This window comes from Vanessa cardui, chromosome 29 (genome assembly GCF_905220365.1).
Source record: "Vanessa cardui chromosome 29, ilVanCard2.1, whole genome shotgun sequence".
Taxonomy (NCBI): domain Eukaryota; kingdom Metazoa; phylum Arthropoda; class Insecta; order Lepidoptera; family Nymphalidae; genus Vanessa; species Vanessa cardui.
In genome coordinates this window covers 4618781-4638792 of record NC_061151.1, presented here as the reverse complement: position 1 = coordinate 4638792, position 20012 = coordinate 4618781, and the positions used below count along the sequence as shown (strand labels likewise).

The 20012-nt window shown below is 40.4% G+C and overlaps 1 protein-coding gene across 1 annotated transcript in view; it reads left to right on the top strand.

Annotated features, from left to right (window-relative positions):
* LOC124541986 (serine/threonine-protein kinase BRSK2) overlaps positions 1 to 19475 on the top strand; it is a 64349-nt gene extending 44874 nt beyond the window's left edge. Inside the window, exons 8-25 of the mRNA XM_047119931.1 lie at positions 148 to 246; positions 470 to 669; positions 1894 to 2029; positions 2502 to 2575; positions 3090 to 3151; positions 4652 to 4714; positions 5781 to 5852; positions 7717 to 7815; positions 8125 to 8211; positions 9376 to 9480; positions 10364 to 10533; positions 12024 to 12128; positions 12393 to 12474; positions 13540 to 13671; positions 15140 to 15261; positions 16311 to 16370; positions 17521 to 17605; positions 18845 to 19475. Of these exons, the coding sequence (XP_046975887.1) occupies positions 148 to 246; positions 470 to 669; positions 1894 to 2029; positions 2502 to 2575; positions 3090 to 3151; positions 4652 to 4714; positions 5781 to 5852; positions 7717 to 7815; positions 8125 to 8211; positions 9376 to 9480; positions 10364 to 10533; positions 12024 to 12128; positions 12393 to 12474; positions 13540 to 13671; positions 15140 to 15261; positions 16311 to 16370; positions 17521 to 17605; positions 18845 to 19014 (1923 nt within the window). The 3' untranslated portion in view covers positions 19015 to 19475. The remainder of the gene's footprint in view (positions 1 to 147; positions 247 to 469; positions 670 to 1893; positions 2030 to 2501; positions 2576 to 3089; positions 3152 to 4651; positions 4715 to 5780; positions 5853 to 7716; positions 7816 to 8124; positions 8212 to 9375; positions 9481 to 10363; positions 10534 to 12023; positions 12129 to 12392; positions 12475 to 13539; positions 13672 to 15139; positions 15262 to 16310; positions 16371 to 17520; positions 17606 to 18844) is intronic.
* Positions 19476 to 20012: the final 537 nt, after the last annotated feature.

Here is a 20012-nt window from a genome sequence, read left to right as displayed (position 1 = left end):
ATAACATCGAGTTATTGCTGAAAGTAGCCATGTACTATTACTTAGTTTAAATATATAATTAAAAAACTTCATTGGTGCGGATGTCGCGCATAGAAGCAACATGCAATAGGACAGGATTGATCAGTGTATTTAAATATAACATTCTAGGTGAAGCGAGGTGTCTTCCATGTGCCGCATTTTGTGCCTCCCGATTGCCAGCAGTTACTCAGGGGAATGATAGAAGTGAATCCTGAAAAGAGAATGACTGTAAGTTTAATTTTTTATAAATATTTGTTTGATTCTCTCGCTGATTCTTTTCAAGGATGATCAATTGAACAGTTTTTGTATTAAACAATATATAGAAAAAACATCAGAAGAGGTGCTAGTTACTTTTGCTCATAATTAGTGTTACATATATCTATCAACATATGTAACACTTATTATTTGTATTAAATGTACAGTTAGTATAAAAAAAATATATTAATTTCAGTTAGCGGACATAACCCGTCATCCATGGGTGACAGCTGGTGGTCGAGGGGAGTTAGAACAGGAGCTTCCAATGATGGAGGTCGTTCAGACTAGAGTACTACCATCGGCAGAAGCGATCGACCCTGACGTATTGCAGGCAATATGCAGTCTCGGCTGTTTTAAACACAGAGATAAACTAATACAGGATCTTCTAAGTCCACAGTAAGTTGTTTTTTGTTATAAGTAACATTAATGACACTTATTTTTAATAAAAAGTAGATTGAAACTTGGTTTAGAAATCCATAGATACTAAGTTATTATTTTCAAGAATTGATTGGTATTTTTTCTCATATTTCGTTTGTATCACTTTATATTATATTTGAAATGCTTAATGAAACCAGTAACTCCTTTGTGGGGCAATGTATACGGTTTTACAACAGGATCCCAGAAAGCGTTCAAAATGCCTCTGTTGCCAAATTTAAACAAACATTAATGAACCCTTGTGAGTAACAGGTTATCATACAATTAATGAGTTTATGATCAATTCATATTAAATGTCTATTTCATTTCATATTAAATTGTTTATATAATATATGGGACAAAAAACTAGCTGAGTTTTTTTCGCCGGTTTTCAGGTCAGGGCATTTTCGTTTCCGAACCGATGGTACTGTTTCAATTGACCATCAATAAGAAAGTGTAATACTTCTATATTGAATAAAGTCATTTGAGTTTGTGTATCTTACATCCGTTGCTTAAATCTGCCCTATTGTATGATATGCATATTTTTCAATGTTAATTTAGTATAATAAGGTGAACTTCTTTGTCACAGTTTGGATTATTGAAAAATGCCACTTTAATATTGACAAAGGTGTAATGGAACTTGTAAATTATATTGTCTACAAGCGTTTCAGTCGAGGAGTCGTCTATTATAAATTGAGATATATTTATTCACTTAAGGTTATCTTTACTCCTCATCCCGTTGAAATGTAATACATATATTGTCGGAATAAACAAGCAACATTTGCGTCAAGTCTCACAACTTCCCTTAAAAAAAAAAAGGGCGGGAGATTCGTGGTTATCACATTGAGATCGCGAATATAATTATTACGGTGTAATGTGATTATTGATGGTTATTTGTGTTGTATACTAAATGTTTTAACGGATGAATCGCGTATATAGACGGGTCAGTCTACCCGTGACCACGAACACTGCAAAGTGCTCGAAACGTCGGGATGTTTAAAAATAATTAATATACGCGATTCATCCGTTATAATTAGTTTTATTTAAATGTAAAAATTTAAGACAAAATACTAAATGTTTTTCTTTTGTGGTAGATTGATTGTTATTGTAAATTAAAGATTGTTGATGATGATTGATGATTGTTTTAGCCTACTTCCTACTTCTGGTTCTAAATATATATATAAGTTATTCGTGTGCGTTCCGCAGTCACAATACGGAGAAGGTGATATACTTCCTGTTACTGGAGCGCAAGAGGCGCCGTCCCGCGCGGGACGACGAGCCGCGCCCCGCCGCGCCCGCCGCGCCGCACGACCCGCCACGCAAGCGCCTCGACACATGCCGGGTACGACTCTAACACACTAGCCATTTGCGGCCAGGGCAAACAACAACAGCCTGTAAATACCCACCGCTGGGCTAAAGGCCTCCTCTACCTTGGAGGAGAAGGTTTGCAACACATTCCACCACGGTCATGAAACAGTCCAGTGGAATACACGTGTGGTAGAATTTCTATGAAATTTGTCACATGCAGGTTTCCTCGCGATGTTTTCCTTCTCCGAGTACGAGATGAATTATAAAGACAAGTTAAGCACATGAATCAGTCATTCAATCGTTCTAACCACTGGGCCATCTCGACTGAATATTCGTATATCGATGGCATAATACAGGGGGGGGGGGTTCTAGGTTGAATAGCTATAAGCCCCTCCTCCCCTCAGTGCCTACGTCCCGCCAAATGAGCCCCTCAAAATTGTCCTTAAATAAAAATAATAAGATACTGTGAATACAATGTTTCTCGAATTTTTTTTATGTATTTTCAGGTAAACGGTCAGTCTGCGCATTTCGGTCAAATAAGCGAGGGGTCCCCGATTACTCCGAGACGATCACAGTTCAGGTAAAAATATCATCAATGTTAATTTCAATTTCATTTAACTTTGATACACACTTGGAAAATTTGAAAATATCAGTTAACTCAAGATCCTAACCTCAAACCTTAAGTAAATAATATAAAAAAAAAATTTGCAGCTATCGCAAACTACAATACATTGAAATAAAACTATTTATAACGGATTTGAATCGCGTATATTAATTATTTTTGGCATCCCGACGTTTCGAGCACTTTACAGCGTTCGTGGTCAGAACAGACAGAGTCTATCAGAGTCAAATCCGTTATAACTAGTTTTATTTCAATGTGTAATCGCGAAAATTTAAGACAACTACAATACACTTTAGCCAAATAACTTATGAAAGAAGCCCTCCATTACACTACACAAAATATTTGTTTTAAAATATATCTATTACTGATGATATTATGGAATCGAATCGAACCTGTGACTTTCCATAAGTCAACATACATACAAGTAGTGATATTAAAACGTGCGCAATGAGAGCAGGTTTGGTCGTAGCAGGTCCGCGTCGGGGCGCCGCAGTGAGGGGCGAAGTTCCCCCCAGTTGTCAGCCAGCCCTCCTGGTCAGTACCATACATCTATGATTAATATTTAATTTAAATATTAGTATTATAATTAATAAACACCTCTTGTTTGGACACCGGTTTTCATGGTTACTCCACTCCGAGGTCCCGGGTTCGATTCCCGGCCGGATCGATGTAGAAAAACTTCATTTCTATGTTGTCTTGGGTCTGAGTGTTCGTGGTACTGTCGTTACTTCTGATTTTCCATAACACAAGAGCTCTAGCTACTTACATTGGGATCAGAGTAATGTATGTGACAAACATACATGAAACATAACTTACTTGGTGGTAGGGCTTTGTTTAAGCCCGTCTGGGTAGGTACCACCCATTAATCAGATATTCTACCGCCTAAAGACAGTACTTAGTATTGTTGTGTTCCGGTCTGAAGGGTGAGTGAGCCAGTGTAACTACAGGCACAAGGGACATAACATCTTAGTTCCCAATTATGGTGGCGCATTAGCGATGTAAGGAATAGTTAATATTTCTTACAGCGCCATTGTCTATGGTGGTGGTGACCACTTACCATCAGGTGGCCCATATGCTCGTCCGCCAACCTATAGCATAAAGAAAAGAAAACTATTGAAACATATTATTTTTCTTAGAACATACATGTCTGAATGACTAACTGAAATTTTAACTTATACTACCGCTAATATATACAATCAACAATGCTATGCTAATTTCAATATCAGGAGTAATAAAGATATACAAATCTTAAGTTACAAACTACATTCACATATTATTTAACATTACCTGTTTGTAATACATATAGTACGACACAACTTAGATGTAGCATCGGTAAATTCTATAAAACCGATTACTGCCGGTTTACACAATCAATAGAAATAGCTCCCTATCGCGCCATTCGACGCTATTCGTCGCCATAGATTCTCGCGTCAGTGACGTGTCAAATCGACGAATATATTAGGTCATATGATATTACAAGTTATTACGTTTGTGTAAAGATCATATTCACATAAGAAATAAATATTGATAATTGGGATAGCGTACTTAATTCGGAGCTGAGATGGCCAAATGGTTAGAAGGCGTGCATCTTAACCTATGATTGCGGGTTCAAACCAAGCCAAGCACCACTATATATAATTAATTAATTCGTCTCATGCTGGGCGGTGAAGGAAAACATCGTGAGGAAACCTGCATGTGTCTAATTTCATTGAAATTCTGCCACATGTGTATTCCACCAACCTGCATTGGAACAGCGTGGTGGAATATGTTCCAAACCCTCTCCTCAATGGTAGAGGAGGCCTTATCCCAGCAGTGGGAAATTTACAGGTTGTTACTTTAGTTAATTCGGATGTGATCGGTTTTACGAATTTTGCCGATGCAACATCTAAAATATGTCGTACTATACTTAAACGAACTTTACTAATCTAAAATTTTCAATGACAACTTCGCCTATTAAATTGTCATCCCTCCTGTCATCAGAACAAGACTTTTAACTTTGTATAATAAATGTTATTAATATTTCTTTTAATTTAGGCCATACCCCACATCGTGTGTCTTCATTGGGCGGTACCCCGGCCACGCCTGGATCACCACTAGGTAAAATAAGTTAATTAATGTCCTTAGTGGATTAGATCCTTTTATCTATAATTCATATCATACTAGCGGTCCGTCCCAGTCGAGATGGCCCAGTGGTTAGAACGCGTGCATCTTAACCGATGATTGCGGGTTCAAACCCAGGCAAGCACCGCTGATTCACGTGCTAAATTTGTCTTTATAATTCATCTCGTGCTCAGCGGTGAAGGAAAACGTCGTGAGGAAACCTGCATGTGACAAATTTCATAGAAATTCTGCCACATGTGTATTCCACCAACTCGCAATGGAACAGCGTGGTGGAATATGTTCCAAACCTTCTCCTCAAAGGGAGAGGACCCGTTTAGCCCAGCAGTGGGAATTTACAGGCTGTTGTTGTTTCGGACCGTCCCGGCTTCACACGAGTGGACTATATATATACTGTAAGCTTTTTTTTGCCTTTTCCGACATGTTTAACAATTGTCGTTCTATTTCAACTTATTTACACAATAACCTTATTAATTATATACCTAAACCTTCCTTATGAATCCTTCCGTCTGTGATGGACTTGGGCCCTTTTTTACCTAACATTGACGACCTTAAAATCATTAAAAAAAAAAGAAATATTTTAAAAAAGGAAATAGATTTTTATCTTTTAAATATAAATCAGTATGAACATATATTAAATACGATCTTTATCAAAATTTATCGCTAGATGTCTCTGTGGTACATATAACAACAAACAACAACAACAACAGCCTGTAAATTCCCACTGCTGGGCTAAAGGCCTCCTCTCCCTTTGAGGAGATGGCTTGTAACATATTCCACCACGCTGTTCCAATGCGGGTTGGTGGAATACACATGTGGCAGAATTTCTATGAAATTTATCACATGCAGGTTTCCTCACGATGTTTTCCTTCACCGCTGAGCACGAGATGACTTATAAAGACAAATTAAGCACATGAATCAGCGGTGCTTGCCTTGGTTTGAACCCGCAATCATCGGTTAAGATGCACGCGTTCTAACCACTGGGCCATCTCGACTCTCAACTATATATTTTCATCTAATATTTTATATTAATCTTCAATTTCAGCGTCGCCGTCCGTCCGTGAACATCACCATCAAAGGGCGAACTCCACCGGACCAACTATTAGTCTTAATATCAGTAAGTTTTAATTCAAAACATAATTAAATGGGTCAGGGTATACTGGCCACCACATCGTAAGTGATTATCATGATATCATCATAAGCATTGGCGCCAATATTATGACCATTTCTTACATTGAAAGAAAGAAAGAACACTTTTATTTGGGACAAGATGACAATTGGTACAAAATAAAAAGTAAAAATAATAATAAAAAAAATTACTTAAGTACTAATAAATTATCATTTACACAAAAAAAGAAATAAAATGAACGATTAAAAAAAAGTAACGATACAAAAAAAAAAAAATAAAGAAAAAGAACAACTACAATATACGTGACGTGTACCAAATAGGTATACCATTCAGCAATTCATGCTGGTTTTCAATGGCAATTGGCAATGCACAACCAATATTGGCCAATAAGATATGTACTAATACCTTTGTAGTTGCCACAATATGGACCGGTTCCAAGACTAGGTCAAAAATCAAAATCAAAATAAACTATATTCAAGTGAGCTTTTACAAGCACTTTTGAATCGTCATTTAACAATTAAGTGAAGCTACCACCGGTTCGGAAAGTAGATTCTACCGAGAAGAACTGGCAAGAAACTCAGTAGTTACTCGTTTTTTTTGATGTATGATGATGGATGATAGATGGATTTTATTGCTGTTAATAGCATGTGTGTAGGTTATATCTGGTTAGAAGGGCTTTCATAAAACCTTACCACTATTTAAAATAGTACTACCGGGTCGGAATATAGATAATATTTTAAAGAACATGTACAGTCAGAGTAAGGAAACCTTCGTCAGTTTTCAATTTCATTCCTTTATCGAGTCTTAAGCTCTTAGTACCTTTTGTATCTAAAAATCGAATCATTGCGACGCAATATGTCATTCTCGATCGGTAAAGCAGATTATCGCTCGCACTGAGCACACGAAAATAGATCTTAAGGTGACGAACCTCTTCTTATAAAAATTAGTACGTATAGTACGACACAAATTAGATGTAGCATCGGAAAATGCAATGGAATGAAAATAAAACCGATTACTGTCGATTTACACAACCAATAGAAATAGCTCCCTATCGCGCCATTCGACGCTATTCGTCGCTATAGATTCTCGCGTCAGTGACGTGTCAAATTGACGAATATATTAGGTCATATGATATTACAAGTCAAGTTATTACGTTTGTGCAAAGATCATATTCGCGTGAGAAATAAATATTGATAATTTGGGATAGCGTACTCAATTCGGATGTGATCGTTTTACGAATTTTGCCGATGCGACATCTAAGTTGTGTCGTACTATACATTTTTCTGAGCTTTCTCCAATTTTTCAATTTGACCCACCCATTGGATCTAAGTGTGTGACAATTGTGCATTTTTTTGGGCACACACTTAAACACATGATTCGTAACTGTAATATTATAATACTAATATATAAATGCCATCGTGATTTTGTTTGTTTGGCTTTCATATCTTATGTAATTTTTTTTATGGTATATGTTGGACGAGCATATGGGCCACCTGATGGTAAGTGGTCACCATCACCCATAGACAATGACGCTGTAAGATATATTAACTGTTCCTTACATCGTCAATGCGCCACCAACCTTGGGAACTAAGATGTTTTGTCCCTTGTGCCTGTAGTTCTGTCTCACCCTTCAAATCGGAACACAACAATACTGAGTACTGTTATTTGGCGGTAGAATAACTGATGAGTGAGTGGTACCTACCCAGACGGGCTTGCACAAAGCCCTACCACCAAGTAGACTTAACATACGGCATCTTCTAAATCCCCACTCCTACGCCGCACATGCGAACCTCTAAGTGACGTTAGTTTAGTAATTTTTCAGCAGTAACTCAATATTTTTTTTCCCTAACAGCTGGTGAGCCAGGGGAAGCGGTTATAATAATAAACGAATCGCCAATAATAGGGTCGTCTGTGGCTGTCCGACCACACAGCCCGTCGCAATCCCATAGAGGTCAGTACTGTTTTATTTCTAACATTTATTGTATGTGAGCCGAGATGGTCCAGTGGTTAGAACGCGTGCATCTTAACCGATGATTGCGGGTTCAAATCCAGAAAGGCACCACTGAATATTCACGTGCTTAAGGAAATTTGCAAGTGTCTAATTTCATCGAAATTCTGCCACATGTGTATTCCACCAACCCGCATTGGAATATGTTCCAAACCTTCTCCTTAAAGGGAGTATTTAGCCCAGCAGTGGGAAATTTACAGGCTGTTGTTGTTTGTTGTTGTTGTTATATATATAAATTGTTGTTTTTTCCAGTGCGAGAGAGGTCATCGCTCCCAGGGCCAGGAACGACCCAAGCTCCAGTTCAGACGTCCCTATTCCCTAATTTGGGCACTATACCATGTGAGAATTTTTATTTCTTCTTAAGCCAGTATGTTGATGGTAAGTGGTCACTGTCAATGGTCACCATCGTGTAACAAATGATAATCATTTCTTCCATGATTGTATCTGGTGTGACTTTTTAATTATAATTTTACCAAAACTATGTTTCTTAATATAATACTACCTCATAATAAAATGCCATATTACACAATTATGATGAAGAACTAATGACATACTTTAATAACTTTGTCTGTCTGTCTGTCGCTCTTTCACAATCAAACCGCTGAACCGAATTTGATGAAATTTCCTGTGCATCAAACCTGATTTCCAAGAAAGGACAGGCTATTTATTGATATTTATGATAACATGATATGACGACCTCCATGGTCGAGTAGTGTGCACACCGGTTTTCATAGGTACGCCACTCTGAGATCCCGGGTTCGATTCCCGGCCGAGTCGATGTAGATTACCATAAGTTTTCTATGTTGTCTTGGGTCTGGGTGTTTGTGGTACCGTCGTCACTTCTGATGTCCATAACACAAGTGCTTTAGCTACTTACATTGGAATCAGAGTAATGTATGTGATGTTGTCTCATATTTATATATAATTTGCCTGACACATGACAACGAACACCCTAAACCGCGAGCGAAACTGCGGGCGACAACTAGTATCATATACATATAGCACAGTTATGTTGAGTATGAAACAGTATATTATTGTAACAATGCCGTAATCCTGGCGTACAGTTTAGTATAGTAATGTATAGTACGACACAACTTAGATGTCGCATCGGCAAAATTCGTAAAACCGATCACATCCGAATTGAGTACGCTATACCAAATTATCAATATTAATTTCTCACGCGAATATGATCTTTACACAAACGTAATAACTTGTAATATCATATGACCGAATATATTCGTCAATTTGTCACGTCGATGTACATGCACTTGCTTTCTCTGACGCGAGAATCTATAGCGACGAATAGCATCGAATGGCGCGATAGGGAGCTATTTCTATTGGTCGTGTAAATCGGCAGTAATCGGTTTTATTTTCATTCCATTGCATTTTCCGATGCTACATCTAATTTGTGTCGTACTATACGTACTGTGATGTGCTCTAATAAAGAGATGGTCGTAGACCACAACACTGAGGTCCAAGACACATAAAATCCTTTGTGCGCAGCGTCAGCAGCGGGCGGAGGGGCGGCGGCGCCCTGGCGCGCCCGTCTGGCCACCATCAAGAACTCATTCCTGGGATCGCCGAGGTTCCACCGGAGGAAAATGCAGAGTAAGACTAAATGACCATATAATTGCCGACCTCCATGGTCGAGTGGTGTGTACACCGGTTCTCATGGGTACGCCACTCTGAGGTCCCGGGTTCGATTCCCGGCCGAGTCGATGTAGATTACCATTAGTTTTCTATGTTGTCTTGGGTCTGGGTGTTTGTGGTACCGTCGTTACTTCTGATTTCCATAACACAAGTGCTTCAGCTACTTACATTGAGATCAGAGTAATGTATGTGATGTTGTCTCATAAATTGACTTCGATATTGTTAAATTGCATATAAAATAGCATTCATAATTGATAAGGCAATCTGGACAGACCAGAGTGAGGTCTGGTGCAGTACTAAAGCCTTTACGTGTTGTCCGAGGCACGGTAGTGTGACTTCTATCAGGTTCTAGGATGCTACTAATAACTTTAAGGCATAAGGGTATTTTTTATGTTATAGGTTGGCGGACGAGCATATGGGCCACCTGATGGTATGTGGTCACCATCGCCCATAGACAATGACGCTGTAAGAAAGATTAACTATTCCTCACATCGTCAATGTGCCACCAACCTTGGGAACTAAGATTTTATGTCCCTTGTGCCTGTAGTTACACTGGCTCACTCACCCTTTAAACCGGAACACAACAGTACTGAGTACTGTTATTTGGCGGTAGAATAACTGGTGAGTGGGTGGTACCTACCCAGACGGGCTTGCACAAAGCCCTCCCACCGAGTAAACAAAAAGAATTTTTAGACACAATACCTTTATAGATCCATTGGATATATTGATATGGATATTGAATATTGAACCCAGGGTATGCGAATTTATACCCTCTAGACCAATGAGTCAAGTTACTTATATATGTTATAATAAATTATAAAAGAGACAAAATATATTCCAGCGTCGTCCGAAGAAGTCCACCTGACTCCGGAGTCGTCGCCCGAGCTAACGAAACGGTCCTGGTTCGGTTCCCTGTTGCTGTCAGCTGATAAAGAGGAAACCTTCACGGCTCTCGTCAAGGGGAAACCCCTGGCGACCGTCAAGGCTGACTTGATACATGCTTTTTTAAGTGTAAGTATATATAAAAGTTTTAAGTGTATATATATATATGCGTATCAATGATAATAATCATGAAATTGTATAATGCAAATAAGTTTTTGTAAAAAATGATTACGACAATTTAGTGTAAATATTTATATTTCCAAAATATGTAAATAATTATTTATTTATTCATCTTTTATCTATTGAATTTATATGACTTTTAAATTAAGCAAAAATGTAAATGTTAAGTTTTAAATTTAATACCACAAATTAGATTATTGATAAATGAAAGTGTATTGTATTGTAACTGCAAAAATGAGTAGTAGAATAAATGGCTTTTTTATTTTTATTTATTTATTATTTATTTTTATATGTATATACATAGTTTTTTATATGTATGCTTTCTGATATTACTAGCGGCCCGTCCCAGTTTCGTAATACGCTATTTGACAATGCGAAAAATAAAGTGTAATTTATTGTAATCAGTATACATTGTGAGTTTAAAAATGGTTATTTATTAACGAAAGTTGAAAATAATACTTAATTTATACAAAAATCCCTTAATAAAAATTTATTTTATTAAAAGATTGTCACGTGACACAAAACGCTCCTGATTGGCCGGGCTTATGATGAAGTCACTTGTTTGTTAACCTTGATTGCCTACTATATGTACCACAGATTAAAATACAGGCAAGTGACGTCACCGATTCCATTACTGCGCCGTATTGTTCAAGTATCGTTTTCGCGCGTTATTTAAATATGGAATTTTTAATATGATATTTTTCGGCAAATATGTACTAGAAATAAAAGAAATCTACTCTTACTGGGTTCCTTAACCTCTACTGAATAATGTAATATGGATTTTAAAAACCAGTCAAATAGCTTATTACGCAACGGATTTTAATGCGTATGCCTTTTTTTTAATAGATTCGAGAGGAGGCTTTTTGTATATAATACATGGACATATAAAACAAAGACGCTTACCGCTGTCTGTCTATATGTATGCTTAGATCTTTGAAATCACGCAACAGATTTTGATGCGGTTTTTTTAATAGAGTAATAGAGTGATTCGAGAGTAAGGTTTTTGTATATGGACATGAAATATATAGTAAAAAAACACTGATACTAAACGAATTCTGTTGTATACTTAGTATATGTATTGGACCCGTGCGTAGCCGAGGCAGGTCGCTGGTCCCTATATACGTTTAGATCTTTCAAATCCCAACGGATTTTGATGCGGTTTTTTTTTTCAATAATAGAGTGATTCGAGAGGAACGTTTTTGTATATAGTACATTGACAACATAGTAAAGAAACACTGATAATTTTAGAAGTTTGCAATGTGATGTCGTAAATTAACAAAATCTGTAGTATTTTTTGTATCAATCAGTATTGCACTAAATCTGCTAGTATGCTTTATTAAAGACATTGAATCGTTCTGCTACAGATCTGTATTTAATCTATAGCAAGTTGAAATTAAAAGTTTAGATTTTTGATTATTTTGTCTATGGTTAAATTTCAGATAGCGGAGTTGTCCCACAGCGTTCTCAGTCCGATGTCGTTTCGTGTTGAATACAAGCGCGGCTCGAACGCGCCGGCGATGTTTCAGAGGCACGTCAGGTTTCAGGTAAATATGTTCCATGATCATGGTATGTTTTACAATTATCAAATCCATAGTAATACAGTACTTGATATGTGGTAGATTATCATCTGATTAACGGAGGTTTCCTTACGTTTTCCTTCATAGTAGAATAAAGTTAAAACGAAAAATATGCTATCTTCATGTGTTGTAACTTTTGGGTCACCTGTCATACTGACCATTAATATATATTTAAATAAATATCGATAAGTAAGATTACTTTTTTGTAAACATGATCCGTTTATTTTCCAGGTCGATATATCAACAATAACCAAAGCTCCCGGTGAGAATGGCAAGGAGTATTTATATGCAATAACATTTACCCTGCTGTCTGGTGAGTTTTCAAATCTTGATATAGTTTTAAGAATTACACTAACATTTTGTATGGAAAAAATATATTTCGGAATCTCGTATTCGTGTTATTGACTCTGTATAGAATTTTGGAAATATTTAGCAGACAATTTAGAATGATTTGATTCAAACGATCTCTTTGTTGAATCTGTGGGGTAGCAAAGGTCAGCGTTGAAGATACAAAAAACTTTGATCACACAGGAGTATATTGATGATATTGCAGTAACATTTATAATTAACCTTCTAAAAAGTATCGTGCAGTGTCAAATCACATTTCCGAAACCATATTTAAATAATAACGCCATAACATAATCAATCAAATAAAGAAAATTTAATGTTAATTAAAAAAAATTATTATTTGATATATTTCGATTAATATCTTTCCATTTCTAAAATAACCTTCTTTCGTATAATCATTTATATAAATTCCTTATGTTATCAACAAGCCTACTATTTCTTACTTATTACTTACCAGAAATGGCAAGTCATTTATATAAGTGAGAAAGAGAAATGGACTAAGAATTGATCCCTGTGGGACCCATATTGACTATAGCTTCGGAAAGTCTTACGATTGTTCTTAATTAATTGTTGGTATTCGTGCAAGGAATCCAGATCGGTGTCAAGGGAATAAGAATAAAATAATACTAAGATCTCAATTACACCGAACTTGGTGACTATGTTACTTACAGTGAACAAAAGTCTTCATAGCTATATTGTTAGGTCAAGAGAACAGCAAAATGTGTTATGTATCATTCTCGTGCATGCTGGCATTAGTTCAGCGTCTGAATTCTTTCAATTCGTGTCAGATTCAGGAGTAAGTGAATAGAGAGTGCATTTGCGCACACACTTATGCACTAATATGTCCTGGATAGTTAGGCTGATCCCTTTGAGAATGATTTTCTGATGAAATTGGTCAGGACGACATCAATATATGACCATGAGATAGTTATAAGATTAGTTTATACTTATGTAACATTTCAATTACAATATAGTAATATCTAACATAATATGTATGTCAAACATTAAACGCAAGTTTCTGTTCTCGTAGGCAACATCCGGCGCTTCCGGCGCGTGTGCGAGGTGGTGCAGGCGGCCGTGTGTCGCGCGCCCGGCGCCGCCAGACTCGCGCCGCCGCACCCGCCCGACCCGCGCCCCTCCCGCCGCGCGCTGGCGCCGCACGGTAACGCACACACGCACGCACACACACACACCCGCCCGACCCGCGCCCCTCCCGCCGCGCGCTGGCGCCGCACGGTAACGCACACACGCACGCACACACACACACCCGCCCGACCCGCGCCCCTCCCGCCGCGCGCTGGCGCCGCACGGTAACGCACACACGCACGCACACACACACACCCGCCCGACCCGCGCCCCTCCCGCCGCGCGCTGGCGCCGCACGGTAACGCACACACGCACGCACACACACACACCCGCCCGACCCGCGCCCCTCCCGCCGCGCGCTGGCGCCGCACGGTAACGCACACACGCACGCACACACACACACCCGCCCGACCCGCGCCCCTCCCGCCGCGCGCTGGCGCCGCACGGTAACGCACACACACACACCCGCCCGACCCGCGCCCCTCCCGCCGCGCGCTGGCGCCGCACGGTAACGCACACACACACACCCGCCCGACCCGCGCCCCTCCCGCCGCGCGCTGGCGCCGCACGGTAACGCACACACGCACGCACACACACACACCCGCCCGACCCGCGCCCCTCCCGCCGCGCGCTGGCGCCGCACGGTAACGCACACACGCACGCACACACACCCGCCCGACCCGCGCCCCTCCCGCCGCGCGCTGGCGCCGCACGGTAACGCACACACGCACGCACACACACACACCCGCCCGACCCGCGCCCCTCCCGCCGCGCGCTGGCGCCGCACGGTAACGCACACACGCACGCACACACACACACCCGCCCGACCCGCGCCCCTCCCGCCGCGCGCTGGCGCCGCACGGTAACGCACACACGCACGCACACACACACACCCGCCCGACCCGCGCCCCTCCCGCCGCGCGCTGGCGCCGCACGGTAACGCACACACGCACGCACACACACACACCCGCCCGACCCGCGCCCCTCCCGCCGCGCGCTGGCGCCGCACGGTAACGCACACACACACACCCGCCCGACCCGCGCCCCTCCCGCCGCGCGCTGGCGCCGCACGGTAACGCACACACACACACCCGCCCGACCCGCGCCCCTCCCGCCGCGCGCTGGCGCCGCACGGTAACGCACACACGCACGCACACACACACACCCGCCCGACCCGCGCCCCTCCCGCCGCGCGCTGGCGCCGCACGGTAACGCACACACGCACGCACACACACCCGCCCGACCCGCGCCCCTCCCGCCGCGCGCTGGCGCCGCACGGTAACGCACACACGCACGCACACACACACACCCGCCCGACCCGCGCCCCTCCCGCCGCGCGCTGGCGCCGCACGGTAACGCACACACGCACGCACACACACACACCCGCCCGACCCGCGCCCCTCCCGCCGCGCGCTGGCGCCGCACGGTAACGCACACACGCACGCACACACACCCGCCCGACCAGCGCCCCTCCCACTTGACGTTTCGCGCACTACACACACTGTCGGCGCGTACAATTACAATGTTGACCGTACTCCCAGCAGCCGCGGAGATTCCGGACAGCCCCGAGACGCCGCACCAGCAGTCCGACCACGACAGCGACTCGTCGGTCTTCGACGCCGTCAAGAGTCCGACGAGCCACACTTCCATCGACCAGTTAGATCAGGTCAGCATTGTTGTCGTTAACTAAACTCAGGACAAATAATTATGGCTTTGAAATATCTTGCGTTGCCTTTGAATCTGTTCTTATAGGAGTATCACTAGGCTGAAATGTTGAGATACTTTTGCCTACACGTTTGACCATGTTTCTTTCCAAACAAGTATTTTTTTTACCTTTAATCATCAAAGAAGTCTTGATGAAAATAGCAGTTGTCTAATTGAAATCATTGTCCACCAATTTCGATCTCGTCCTAATTTTAAAAAGCCATATGTTTTTCAAGTACAGCAAGTGTGTAAATTTACTATCAGTTTGAAATGTAGATCCTATATAACCTTATTTGCTTTAACCCTTTCACCGCCAGAGTCGGATTTATCCGACAAAACATTTCGGGCTCATTCCGCCTGAGTCGGATTTATCCGACACAAAACCCTGTCTATTATATATTCAATTTCTAAAGGTATTGTTCAAGGTATTTAATGTTCGGCAATGCGCTTGAGGTGCTTTTTTAGTGTTACAAGCTACGGTTGTCACTTACCATCAGGTGAGCCCTACGCTTGTTTGTCGACTTAGATGTATAAAAATTATAATAATAATTGTAATGTATCATTTTTTAAATTTTCATTCAGTAGTAGTAGTAGAGTATACTGTAGTAGGTAAGTATGTATGTAGTTGTTGGTTAACCAAGCTCGTAAATACAATATCATTATTGTAGCGAAATATCGACATCAAAATAAAAAAATGTACCCACAACCCTATTTGTTGTAGGTATTATTTTATTGTTAAATGTGCCGGGCGCTGGGGGCACGCCAATCGGTAAAAAGTCTGGCGGTGAAAGGGTTAATCTGATTCGTGATTGGACTATCCTAGCCGATGACGTGATTGACGACCAATGGAAGTTCAAATTAAATCTAAACGAATACACATATTCTTAATAAAACCTTTACTGTAAAATAAATATAATTTTAGATCACTATGATTATACAGTACTTATATATCGAGTGAAAAGAGTTTATCAACCATCGGGCGTTTTTAAACTTGTTACGTTTTTCTTCCAGAACGGTAGCCACGCTCTTGGTTCCAGTTCATCCGTTACCAGCGGTTCCAGTGGATATAAAGTAAGTAATGACTTGATAAAAAGTATCCTAAAGTAGGCTCTTTCTTTAACAAAGGTTATGATATGTCTCTGGTCCAAATACCATTTCTTATGCTTACTAATTATTATGATATTTAAATACCTATATAGCTGGTCAAGTTTTTCAATTATTTTACTTGGTGGTAGGGCTTTGTGCAAGCCCGCCTGGGTAGGTACCACCCACTCATCAGATATTCTACCGCTAAACAACAGTACCCAGTATTGTTGTGTTCCGGTTTGAAGGGTGAGTGAGCCAGTGTAATTACAGGTACAAGAGACATAGCATCTTAGTTCCCCAGGTTGGTGGCGCATTGACGATGTAAGGAATTGTTAATATTTCTTACAGCGTCATTGTCCATGGGTGATGGTGACCACTTACCATCAGGTGGCCCATATGCTCGTCCGCCAAGCTATTCCATAAAAAAAATTATGCTAGGTTAGTTAGTATGCGAGCTTAAGCAATTGCTGTTAATCGTACATATGTTGTTTCTGACCTTCTAGGATAGGGTTAGCAAAACAAAACACTGTAATAATTACAGTACAATATGTATTTTGACTATGTATGCCTTTATAATACATATGAGCTCTACATACAATGTATTATTTAATAAAATTTAATTCTCTTTTTTCGAATTTAATATCAGTTTTGATAATCGAATTTATGATTGTACTGTCAACAAAAAAAATGTATTCTATCGTTATTAAGTTTGACGATTTTTAAATTATTATAAATGTTATATGTTCTATTAGTTGTATTAAATTTAAATTATATTGCATGAAATGATTTCATATTAATTTTATATTAAAGACGTTTTACATAACTTTTCATTCTGAAAATTTGCTTCAATGATCTTAAGCCTTTTTGTCATTGGGATGTTGGGAGTATAAAGAAGTAAAACTAGCTATAACGGATTTGAATCGCGTATATTAATTATTTTTAACATCCCGACGTTTCGAGCACTTTGCAGCGTCCGTGGTCACGGGTAGACTACCCGTTGTGTGCTAAATCCGTTATAGCTAGTTTTATTTCAATGTGTAATCGCGAAAATTTAAGACAACAGTATAAAGAAGTATTAAGGGTGTGATCGCAAGTGGACAACACAATACGCATACAATCAGTCTTGGGATTGCAGCAAGGCGTGCGCGGCCGGCGCGCCGCCGACCCAGCATCCGCCTCCCTCGACCACGAGATCATGAGCTGCGGCAGGGACCTGCCCGGTGAGTGCACCACACACACACACACGCACACACACAGACACACACACACACACAAACACACACACGCACACGCACACACACATTCACACACACGCACACGCACACACACACACACACACACACACACACACACACACACACAGACATACACACGCACGCACGCACGCACGCACGCACGCACGCACGCACGCACGCACGCAAGCACGCACGCACGCACACACACACACACACAAACACACAAACACACACACACAAACACACAGACACACACACACACACGCACGCACACACACAGGAAACTCCTGGGCTGAGGCCTCCTCTCCAGAGTCGGATTTACAGGTCTGGAGGCCCCGGGGCCACATAGAAGTGAGGGCCCTAGACAAACAGAAGCGTGAACACCCATATAGACATAATTATATTATTATGAATTTTTTTTTATGTTATTTTATTTTATTTCAATCAGTAAGCTATGATTTGTTTCGTATTTGTATCGGTAACTTTTAAAATATTACATAGTAACATTATTTTAATTTGACTATATCTCAGTATTTGTAAACTTGCTGAAAACTGTCTCATGTGGAGGCCCCAGGGCAGTTGCCCCGGTTGCCCTCCCCTAAATACGGCCCTGCTCCTCTCCCTTTGAGAAGGTTCGGAACATATTCATCACGCTGTTCCAATGCGAGTTGGTGGAGTACACATTGGCAGAATTTCGACGAAATTAGACACATGCAGGTGTCCTCACGATGTTTAAATTTATGTCACATTGCACAAATAAAGTGCATGTGTAAGTGCACTCTTGTGATTTTATATAAACACACTCAATCACACACTTGATCCTGGCATTGATCTGTACTAGTAAAAAAAGTAAAGTAACAGACTGTAAATTTCCCGCTGCTGGAATAAGGCCTCCTCTTCTATAAGGAGAGGGTTTGGAACATATTCTACCACGCTGTTCCAATGCGGATCGGTGGAGTACTCATTTGATAGAATTCCTATGTAATTAGACACACGCAGGTTTCCTCACGATGTTTTCCTTCACCGCCGAGCAAGAGATGAATTATAAATAAATATTAGGCAAAAGAATATTCAGTGGTGCTTGGGGGTTTGAACCTGATATAATTGGTTAAGATGCACGCGTTCTAACCACTGGGTTATCTCAGCTCTTCACATCATCAACTGTGGATCACCATTCATCGATAAGTGAAATATTGTTTGATCTCATCAATTTTCTCGGGGCAGGTACTCATACGAAGCGGTCATCTTCCGAATGCCGGGACGCAACTTCATCGCCCCGCCGAGGCCTCGATTCCCGGGAAAGTTCGATCAAAGACGAACTCCGGAGAAACAACTCCCTCCGGGAGTCCCGCCGGGACTTCTCCCGGGATCCCCCGACCACATCCATCGCGTGAGATTTTGGATTTTGAGGGGTTAAAGCGTCTTTGTAGTGTTGAAGGTTGTCCAAGGGTGCTGAATCAGTGTAACTTAATTTAAAAATCTTCTATAGATTTTCGATTCAATAAAAAAAATCAATATTTTATAAACAGTAGTTAAATGGTTACTGAATTAATAGAAAAATAATTTTAATAAATAATTTTCGCACCTTAGAAAAGAAATTTAAATAATGAAATCATAATAATCATAATGTGCATTAAATAATTAAATTTGTTTACGAAAAAATGTTTCCTAATAACTGCCACGATTCGTCCTATTCCAATAAACAGATATATCCATCCTTAATGACATAGCTTTAGCATAAAACATAGTATAGTACGACACAACTTATATGTAGCGTCGGAAAATGCAATGAAATGAAAATAAAACAATAGAAATAGCTCCCTATCGCGCCATTCGACGCTATTCGTCGCTATAGATTCTCGCGTCAGTGACGTGTCAAATTGACGAATATATTAGGTCATATAATATTACAAGTTATTACGTTTGTGTAAAGACATCCACATAAGAAATAATTATTGATGATTTGGGATAGCGTACTCAATTCGGATGTGATCGGTTTTACGAATTTTGCCGATGCGACATCTAAGTTGTGTCGTACTATGACTCTCGATTAAAAAAAAAAGTTACTCGATTGCATAAAAGAAAACATCCTGTATATCTTCGATTCATTTACAAACGGAAAACCTTTAACACATAAAACGACGCATTTAGGAAAATGTTTTTTATATAATACCAGTATATAAGTAAGCTTATATTTATGTGTTTGAAAAGAAATACATACTGAAACCGGCCATATATTTAAAAAAAAAAAAGTATATAAAATGCATGAACTGATTTACGCTATTTTAATTAGGGGCCTCAAATTAATGCAGTATTTTTGCAATTTATCAATGTATTTAAGAATAACCCGCGTCCTACTGCCGTTAAGTTAGCTTATGTAATAGTTTGTAAG